The following is a 10881-nucleotide window of genomic DNA, read 5'->3' as shown; positions in this document are numbered from 1 at the left end:
TCTTATTATGAGAGTAATTCATGAAAGATGCATTTTATGGTGTCTATTTATATTTGCCTAACTTATTAAAAGAAAATAAAAATTAATATTTAAATTAAAAAATATAAAAATAAATAATTTTTTAATATTTAAAACTTATCATACAAGGTAAGTTCAACAATTTCGACACCAAAATTATAGGTATCATAAAATTTGCCTTCATAAAAAGAGCAACCCACATAAAAAAATTTCATAACATCATAATCTCGTAATATATGCACATGCACTAAAATATAATCTCTAACCAGAGGCAGAAAACAAAGGCACATATGCTTAAAGGGGGCAATGGCTTCCCAAAAATTTAATTTTTGTTTAAAAAGTAAATTTAATAGAGATGACCCCTTTTTTTATTATTCTGTCCTTTTGTATAAATTTTTTTTGTTTAAATTATAATATATAAATATAATTCATTAATAACTTAGAATAAGTCTATTTTTATATAGTGTTAATAAAATATAATAATCCTAGGTCTAGTTTACTTATTTAAAAAAAAATATGTATTCCTATTTTTTTTTAATATCCTCATTGGCTCAAAAAATCTCCATTTTCACTTTGCAGCAATAACCCTTTTTATCTTATCTTTTTCTTTTTGATTCTTTTTTTTTTTTTTTTGTAAATTAAAAAAAAATTCTAGTTCAACAAGTGGTCTCCCACTCTTCTTTTCATAAAAAAAGTTTTACTCTTTTTTATTTTAAAAGAATTATTCAACTAACAACTTAGACACATAGTCATATAAAAGTAGAACATGTTTAATATTTTTTTTTACTATTTTTCTGTTAGTCTTATTTAATTTTTTTATATTTTATATATTTGAATATTTTCTTAATTTATTATTATTGTATGTTATTATATGTTAGTTTGTATATTTAGTTTTTTTATTAATTAACTATTTAATTATAATTTTGTATTATTTAAGATGACTGATGAATTTTTTGTAGATAATTTGATCATCTACATAGAAAAAATTAATAGTTATTTTGACACAAATTCAATAATAGATAATTTTAAAAATAGAAAAAATATCGAATAACTTTTTCATGATACAAATTATAAGTGATAACTTTTATATATTATTATCTTACTTTATTTCTGATATATATTCTTTTTACTTATAAAATTATTTTGTTATTTTGTAGAAAAAAATTATGTAATAAATAAGTATTGCATATACATGTTAACAAAAACAAGGTTAGTAGGATGTCTTTTATTTAATTGGATATTAAATACATATAGTTATATTTTTGTATGAATATTTGATTGAGATTATATATTTATTTTTTTTATTTTATCATTAGAAATAATAATATAAAATATTTTTAGTAAATTATTAAACATAGTCCTCTTAAATAATTAGTCTAACTCTGCCCCTGTCTCTAACTTAGTTTCTCTTATAATTTATGCTAATTTGAGCGTCAAAGTCCTTGCAGAAATACTCCACCATCGGGACATTAGAAACTTGGAATAGAAAGATGACAGCAACATCATATCTCCAACCTATTCTCTATAATTTAATTCGGGTAACTCTTAAACTCAAAAAAATAAAAATATTTTTGAACAAAAACTAAATTTTAGGGCATATTATGAGATATTTTTTTATTATTTAATTAGAATCTCGTTAATTTTTTTTTTTTGGTGACTAGAATCTCGTTAATTAAGTAATAGGAATTAAATAAGATTTTTTTGGGGGTAAAATATACTTTATCCTATAAGCAGAATTTATTTTGAATCTACAAATTCAAAAATCGTTTATCACTTTTTGAGTTGAGGAGTTAGAGAATTATTTTTATAAAATTATAGATAAATTAAAATAAGTTGAAAACATAAGGTCATTGTCAATTTTCTTGTTCCAAGTTTTCGTTGTTTTGAGTTTTTTGTTTCCAATAATAGAGATGAGTCTAACGTTCAAATTAGTATGAATTGTGAGAGCCACAAAATTTCTATAAATATATTAATTTTTCAATTAACCAAAAAAATAAAAACAATGGTTATTTTAAAAGGGAGTGAGTAATTATGGTCTATTATAGAACCAATTAAGGATAGATATGGTCCAATTTTATGTATGGAGTATCTCTGCTCATGATAAGATTTTAGAAAAGTATAGGGTACTAATGTATTATTTGTCAATTTATTGTCAATATTAATTAATTATTATATTTTAAACATATGTATAAAGAGACACATTTAAAAAATATATTTATAAAGATACTTTTTGTTAAGTCTAAGTTGATTTTGGGTATTATAAATGATGACAAATATTTCTTTGAGTTAAAAAGTCTAATACTGTTTAATGGGTGTTTTAATTGTTGCAGGCCCAATTATTCAAGTTCATGCTGCACCAGTCTAAACCAGCATAAGCTTCAGCAAATCAACATGCTAAAGCTACAACACTTAGTGCTCATGTGCTCCTTAATGTTCCAAGAGTAATAAACAAACCCAATGCTTCTCAAAGCACCGTTCAGCAAATTAAATGGCTATGCATTTGCTAAATATCATAAGAGGACAGCTGGATCATGCAAGGACAGGTGTGGTTTTGTGAAAGCAAAAAGGACACAAGGACATCTCCACTCTCTTAGCAGAGCAACATTCGGTTAGTGGGTGAGCAAAACACAAAAGCAATAGCAGCAGGAAAATGGAGCAAAATGAAAAAGGAGAGCATGCCAAGGAAGAAAGAAAAACAAAGGACAGCAGAGGTAGTGGAGCATGATGAAGAAAGGACTGCATGCCAGCAGTGACAGCTCCAACGAGCAGCTGGTACAAGGAAATGGAAGAGACAAAAATGAAGGCAAGCTGAAGACATATAAGAAGCCTCACTCCATCATTTCAAAGCAAGAAAAAGAGTGCACACATTCAGAGCACCATCTCAAACATTGAGCTGAAATATTTTTCTTCTACTCGAGCTTAATTTCTTATCTTTGTGTTATGGATGTCTTGTGTCATTTTCTATTTTGAAAAGGCTAATATTGGGAGGTTGGAAAGTCAAGAGAGAAAAGGCATGAGTGATGTAGAATAGCCATTGATTTCTGATGTATTGAGTTGTTGAACTAGGATTAGTTCCCCTTTGCCAAGTTGGGTGAGCACTTGGTGAGTCTGAATCTGTTTAGATTCCCCTTTCTAGTTGGGTCAACACTATGGGAAGCTAAGCTTTGGTATAGAAAGCTTAGGGGTAGATACTAGTTGAATTAGGGAGTAATTCAATAGTATTGGTGTATGTAGTCTGATAATTTTAGTAAAAATTTCACCATTGTTTGTGGTGGAGACTGGACGTTGGATTCATTGCACGTTGAATCCGAACCAAGATACATGCTGGCCTTCATCTTCTCATCCCTACTCTTTACTTATTCTGCACATGAGATAAAATGAAATAATCTCCTGCAACTCGAGCAACAGCTGAAACAGAGTATGAAATTTAAGTTTTAAGCCAACTTGATTCAACCCCCCCTTCTCAAGTTCAATTAGAACCATCAATTGGTATCAGGAGCAAGGTCTCAAGGAGTCAAACTTCACAGCTTGGAGTAAAGATCTATGGCCAACAACATGAATCCCAACATCGTGGCTTTCACTCTTACTGAAGGGCAGTCTAATAATAGACATCCCTACTTCAATAGTAGCAACTATTCTTACTGGAAAGAAAGAATGAGAATCTTCGTGCAGTCAATCGACTACAACATCTGGAATATCATCCTCAACGGACCAGACGATCCTACAAAGCAAAATACTGATAGAGAAGTTATGGAAAAAGAAGACAATGAGTGGACAGAGGAAGAAAAAAAGAAGGTTGAACTAAATGCCAAGGCTTTCAACCTGATGCACTGCGCAATCAGTTTTGAAGAATTCAGAAAAGTTTCAAGGTGCAAGATGGCTAAAGAAATATGGGACAAGCTCAGACTCACTCATGAAGGCACTAAGCAAGTGAGGGAAACCAGAATCGACATGCTGATGAAGGAGTATGAAATGTTCAGTATGAAGAAGGATGAGAGCATCGATCAAATGTTCGAAAGGTTCTCAATAATCATCAACAATCTGGACGCCATGGGAAGAAACTACTCTGAAAAAACCTTAGTAAGGAAGATCCTGAGAAGTCTTACTAAGAAATGGGAAGTAAAAAGCATAGCCATCTCTGAAAGGAATGATTTAATCAAAATCACCTATGATGAGCTAAGAGGCAAGCTGCTGGCTTATGAAACCACTCACATGTCTCAAGACAAAGATGACAAAAAGAAAAGTATAGCACTAAAATCAAGAATGACAGACAAAGAAGAAGAATCTGATGACAGTTTCTCAGATGAAGAAATGGTGCTCTTTGCAAGAAAAATGAGAAGATTACTGAGATTCAAAAGCAAGGGCAAAGGAAGCTCTTCATCCAAAGATGTCAAGAAGAATCAAGTCAAGTTCACATGTCATCACTGTAAGGAACCAGGTCACTTCAAGTCAGATTGCCCTCAACTTAAGAAAGGCAAAAAATTCAAGAAAGACAAAAAGAAAGTGATGATGGCAACATGGGAGGACTTGGAGAATGACACCAGCTCAGAGAGCTCAGATCAAGAAGCTCAACTATGTCTAATGGCAGATCATGATGTTGACGATGAGGTAGATCTCTCTGACTTATCTATTGATGAACTGCACTATATTATCAAAGATATTTCTGTGAATTCTAAGAAACTCTTAGATAAGTATGCAAAATGTGAGAAAGGAAACGAGGCATTGAGGACAGAAAATGATCTTCTTTTGAAAAAGGTCAAGGCTACCGAAACTGGTAATGAAAATTTTTTAAAAGAAGAAAATAGTGCTTTGCGAGCTGAATTAGAGAAATTCAAACTCAAGCATGAAGTTTCAGCTTCCACTGATTTGATTTCTGAAAACAAAAAGTTGAATGAACAAATAAAAAATTTGAATGAAGACTTAGCAAAGTTTGTTCAAGGTTCTCAAAATCTGAACAAACTGCTTGCTTGTCAAAGGTTTGGGTCTGAAAAATCTGGACTTGGATTCAAAGAGGAAAATAAGACTGTTTTCAAACAAAACTTTCAAAAATCTGAAGCATCCTCATCCAAGTTTTTCAAACCAAAAGGATTCAGCAAACCTCAGAAATCAGTGGGCAGGAATCATTGCTACAAGTGCAACAGAAATGATCATGATCCTCCTCAATGTTTCATCTTTCTTAAGTCTTTTGGTAATGATGGTAAATTATATAAAGTTATTCATGATTTTAATGCTCTTGGGCAACCAAAAAGATTTCACATCAAAGGATCCAAATGGATTTGGATACTTAAGGTTAGTTGAAGAACATGCATGTTTACCTTACATCCAAGAAGAAAATGGACATGTGGTATCTTGATAGTGGAAGTTCAAGGCATATGACTAGAAGGGATACTTTCTTCATTAAACTCAACAAGTATGATGGAGGATTTGTCACTTTTGGAGATAATGGTAAAGGTAAAATAATTGCCATTGGTAAGGTTGGCAAAGATTTTTCTACTTGTATTGATAGTGTCTTTTTAGTTGATGGGTTAAAGCATAATCTATTGAGCATAAGTCAATTGTGTGACCTTGGATATGTTGTAACCTTTAGAAAATCTGATTGTAGAGTCATTAATGAGAAAACAGGAGCTGTTTTATTTGTTGCTAAAAGAAGTGACAATGTCTATGGTCTTACACTAGATGATCTCAAAATTCAAAATGTAACTTGTTTCTCTTCAATGGAATCTGAAAAATGGATGTGGCATAAGAGATTAGGACATGCTAGCATGTTCCAAATCTCTAAGCTTGTAACAAGTGGCTTAGTAAAAGGTCTTCCTAATATAAAATTTGATAAGGACATCACTTGTGATGCTTGTCAAATGGGTAAGCAAATAAAAACCTCTTTCAAACCCAAGGAAGACGTCTCAACTAAGAAACCATTGGAGTTGTTGCATCTTGATTTGTTTGGACCAACTAGGACTCAAAGTCTTGGAGGAAAAGGCTATGGTATGATAATTGTGGATGACTATACTAGGTTTGGTTGGGTGTTCTTTCTTGCTCATAAACATGAGGCTTTTTCTGTTTTTGAAAAATTCAGCAAAAAGGTTCAAAATGAAAAAAGTTTAAAAATCGTTTCAATTAGAAGTGACCATGGTAAAGAATTTGAAAATCAATACTTTGAATCTTTTTGTGATGAACTAGGCATATCACATAACTTCTCTTATCCTAGAACACCTCAACAAAATGGTGTTGTAGAAAGAAGAAATAGAAGTTTACAAGAAATGGCTAGAGCTATGTTATGTGAATATGCAATTCTCAAGTTCTTATGGGCAGAAGCTGTGAATACAACTTGTTATGTTTTAAATAGAACCATCATTAGGAAGTTTTTAAAGAAAATCCCATATGAACTTTGGAAAGGGAATCCTCCCAATCTTAGTTACTTTTATGTGTTTAGATACAAGTGTTTCATACTGAATATCAAAAAAAATTTAGGAAAATTTGATCTTAAAACACATGAAGGCATTTTTCTGGGTTATTCCACTCATAGCAAGGCATATAGAGTTTATAATAAGAACTCCAAAACTGTTGAGGAAACCATGTATGTCACATTCTGTAAGTTTAACACTGTTTCTAGTGTTTGCATTGATGATAGTCCAGGTTTTGAAGCTGAATTGTCCAAGAATGCTGAGTCAGTTCCACAAAATTCAAGTTCTCATGAAGCTGCACCTGTTAGCAGCGAAATCCAAATTCTGCAGGAGACAATTTGGAATTATCTCCTGTTGCAGTTGCTGATGCAGAGGCCATTGTTGATCAAGAAGAACCTGAATCCTCAACCCAAAATAGAAGGCCCAGGGAATGGAAGTTTCTGAAAAACTATCTTGAGAAATTCATAATTGGTGATCCATCCAAAGGAATATCAACTAGATCATCTTTGAAAAGAGCTGAAATCAACAACTTAGCTCTTATATCAAAGATTGAACATCAAAATGTTCAAGAAGCTCTTGCTGACCCATCTTGGGTGTTAGCTATGGAGGAGAAATTGCAGCAGTTTGAGAAAAATCAGTTCTGGACATTGGTGCCTCACTCAAATGGGAAGAAGGTCACTGACACTAAATGGATTTTCAGAAATAAGTTGAGAGAAGATGGAACCATTGTCCGAAACAAAGCCAGATTGGTAGCTCAAGGCTATGATCAAGAAGAAGGGATTGACTTCGATGAATCCTTTGCACCAGTAGCTCAAATGGAAGCTATTAGATTGCTCCTTGCTTATGCACCTCATTGTGGCTTCAAGCTCTTCCAAATGGACGTAAAGTGTACTTTTCTCAATGGCATAATAGATAGAGAAGTTTATGTGGCTCAACCACCTGGGTTTGAAAACAAATATTTTCCTAACCATGTTTTCAAACTAGCTAAAGCCTTATATGGTTTGAGACAAGCTCCTAGAGCTTGGTATGAGAGGCTTAGCTCATTTTTATTAAAAAATCAATTTCAAAGAGGAGCCATTAACACCACTTTATTTATTAAGAATTATAATTATTATTTTATTCTTGTGCAAGTCTATATTGATGATATTATCTTTGGTTCGGCTAATGAGGATTTGTGTGCAGATTTTGCTAAGCTTATGACCAATGAATTTGATATGAGCATGATGGGAGAGCTCAATTTCTTTCTAGGCTTGCAAATAAAGCAAACTGCAGAAGGCATATTCATTCATCAAGAAAAATATGCAAAGGAACTTGTCAAGAAGTTTGGGCTGGAATATGCCAAGCCAATGGGAACCCCATACATCCTAATATCAAGCTTGATAAGGATGAACATGCTAGAGATGTTGATGAGACACGCTATAGAGGGATGATTGGATCTTTGATATATCTAATCTCCTCAAGGTCTAATATCATCTAAAGTGTTGGAGTATGCTCGAGGTTTCAATCAAAGCCTAAGGAATCCCATCTCTCAGCTGTCAAGAGGATCATCCAATATGTGCTTGGTACCACTGATTATGGTTTATGGTTTCCTAAGACTGATTCATTTTAATTAGTGGATTTCTGTGATGCAGATTTTGCTGGAGACAGAATTGATAGAAGAAGCACAAGTGGCATGTGTTGCTTTCTTGGGAAATCACTCATTGTTTGGTTAAGCAAGAAGCAAGCTACAGTGGCACTTTCAACAGCCGAAACTGAGTATATTGCAGCCTCCTCTTGTTGTTCTTAATTATGGCTGAAAACTCAATTAGCTGACTATAAACTGAATGTCTCTAATATTCTATTATTTTGTGACAACATGAGTGCTATTAATATTTCCAAAAACCCTATTTTGCACTCAAGAACAAAGTACATTGAAGTTCGATTTCATTCCATAAGAGAACATGTGCAAAATGGAAATTTAGATATTCAGTTTGTTAACTCTGAAGGTCAGCTAGCTGATATTTTCACCAAACCATTAATAGAGGAGAGGTTCTGCAAGTTACGGACTGAACTGGGCATTCTTGCTTTATCTTTGTTTTCTTAATAACTCTGATAATGAGATCTTTTGTGTTTTGTCTCATAAATCGCGATGAGATTTTTTGGCAGATGATGCGTAGGCTTCATTAACTCATTGTGATGCTAACTGGATTTGTTGAAGGCTCGTTAGATTTACTGGACCTGGTTTGTTTGCTTGTTTATCATCAAATGGGCCACCTTTTGTGAAGCAACTTGGGCCTTATGTGGACTTGGTATCTAAAAGTTACCTTTGCTCCCAAAACCTAACATTATACAACATCTGCTTTTCAATTTTAATTTGGGCCTTCCTTCATATTGCATCTTTTTAATTAAAATTTTCAAAACTAAATTTTCGGAGGTTACAGCTGTAAAATTCAAAGGTTTTCAAAGGCTTTCATTTTTATCCTTTTCAAGATGAAACATTGACACATTGATTATGTTTGCTTTTCTCTCCAAAATTCCAATTTCTTTTGCTTACTTGTTAGTGAGACACGTGCATGCTTGTGTTAGTTCTAAAAATGATTTTTCTTATGCAATGCTTCTCACTAAAATTTTTCAATACTATAGTGTTGATTTTGGGGTTGAGATTTTTAGAGATTGTAACTCTTACATCAAAAGGGGTGGTGCAGTCAAGAAAACAGCACCCAGACGTTGCCAGACTGATGATAGCACTGATGTTCCCTCTGTTGATGAGGATCCTCTGATCTCCCTTCCACCTCCACCACCATCAAGGTCATGACACACATTCTGAAGAATGTGCTTGAGGAGTTCATCAATTTGACAGACCTTCTTCTCACTCATGGTGCCGAGCGCAAAAGGAACCAAGTTATGGAGGAAAATGCTCTCAAGAAGACCAAAGGGAGAATTAAGATTCTGAGAGACTTTGTGGAGGATGTAGTGGTTGGACTCACAACTACTGACTATGAGGGGGATGACGATGGAACCTCTGATGAATCCAACTCTGATGCCTAGCCCTTTTTTCACTCATCTGTGACTGGTGCATGAAAATTACTTCACACTATATAATTCCGCACAACTAACCAGCAAGTGCACTGGGTCGTCCAAGTAATACCTTACGTGAGTAAGGGTTGATCCCACGGAGATTGTTGGCTTGAAGCAAGCTATGGTTATCTTGCAACTCTTAGTCAGGATATTAATCAGTGGCTATCAATTGACTTGCAAATGAACAAGAGAGCATGAATTAAAGGTTACTTGTTATGCAGTAAATGAGAATATGTTGGAGTTTTGGAGATGCTTTGCCTTTTGAATCTCTGCTTTCTCTCTATCTTCTTCTTCATGCACGCACGTCCCTCCTATGGCAAGCTGTGTGTTGGAGGATCACCGTTGTCAATGGCTACCATCCTTCCTTTCAGTGAAAATGGTCCAGGTGCGCTGTCACCGCACGGCTAATCATCTGTAGGTTCTCGATCATACCGGAATAGGATTCGCTATCCTTTTGCGTCTGTCACTACGCCCAGCACTCGCGAGTTTGAAGCTCGTCACAGTCATCCAATCCCAGAATCCTACTAGGAATACCACAGACAAGGTTTAGACTTTCCGGATTCTCAAGGATGCTGCCAATGGATTCTAGCTTATACCACGGAGATTCCGATTAAGGAATCTAAGAGATACTCATTCAATTTAATGTAGAACGGAGGTGGTTGTCAGGCACACGTTCATAGGTTGAGAATGGTGATGAGTGTCACGGATCATCACATTCATCATAATAAGGTGCAAATGAATATCTTAGATAGGAACAAACATGATTGAATAGAAAACAGAAATACTGGCATTAACTCATCGAGGCACAGCAGAGCTCCTCACCCCCAACAATGGAGTTTAGAGACTCATGCCGTCAAGAGGTACAAAGTTCAGATCTAAAAATGTCATGAGAGATCTAAAATAAATCTCTAAAAGTTGTTTAAATACTAAACTAGTAACCTAGATTTACAGAAAATGAGTAAACTATGATAGATGGTACAGAAATCCACTTATGGGGCCCACTTGGTGTGTGCTGGGGCTGAGACTAAAGCTTCTCACGTGCATAGGGCTGTTTTGGGCGTTCAACGCCAGCTTTGGATCCAATTCTGGCGTTGAACTCCAACTCCTAACTTGTTTCTGGCGCTGGACGCCAGACAGCAGCATGGAACTGGCGTTGAACGCCAGTTTACGTCATCTATCCTTGAGCAAAGTATAGACTATTATATATTTCTGGAAAGCCCTGGATGTCTACTTTCCAACGCAATTGGAAGCGCGCCATTTGGAGTTCTATAACTCCAGAAAATCCATTTTGAGTGCAGGGAGCTCAGAATCCAACAACATCAGCAGTCCTTTTTCAGCCTGAATCAGATTTTTGCTCAGCTCCCTCAATTTCAGCCAGAAAATACCTAAAATCACAGAAAAACAC

General features: G+C 34.5%; 1 protein-coding gene across 1 annotated transcript; it reads left to right on the top strand.

Moving 5' to 3' along the window:
* The first annotated feature begins 3561 nt into the window (after nt 1–3561).
* Nucleotides 3562–9213, top strand: LOC148562835 (uncharacterized). The gene is made up of 8 exons (XM_088491020.1): nt 3562–5215; nt 5268–5307; nt 5606–6000; nt 6487–6702; nt 6750–7418; nt 7551–7694; nt 8051–8174; nt 9042–9213. The coding sequence occupies exons 1-8, from the start codon at nt 3562–3564 to the stop codon at nt 9211–9213; spliced, it is 3414 nt and encodes a 1137-aa protein (XP_088347146.1).
* Nucleotides 9214–10881: the final 1668 nt, after the last annotated feature.

The sequence above is a fragment of the Arachis ipaensis genome, chromosome B6 (genome assembly GCF_059453495.1).
Source record: "Arachis ipaensis isolate K30076 ecotype BB chromosome B6, ASM5945349v1, whole genome shotgun sequence".
NCBI lineage: Eukaryota > Viridiplantae > Streptophyta > Magnoliopsida > Fabales > Fabaceae > Arachis > Arachis ipaensis.
The sequence above is the reverse complement of the archived record's forward strand: the minus strand, read 5'-3'. Positions and strand labels throughout refer to the sequence as shown.

Bases quoted from the DNA above. Each gene is read 5' to 3' on its own strand.
- LOC148562835 (XM_088491020.1), top strand. From the start codon at position 3,562: ATGGCCAACAACATGAATCCCAACATCGTGGCTTTCACTCTTACTGAA. The intron at 5,216-5,267 runs GTAAATTATATA...GCAACCAAAAAG, and splicing joins TAAGTCTTTTGGTAATGATG to ATTTCACATCAAAGGATCCA. The intron at 7,695-8,050 runs GCATATTCATTC...TCTGTGATGCAG, and splicing joins AATAAAGCAAACTGCAGAAG to ATTTTGCTGGAGACAGAATT.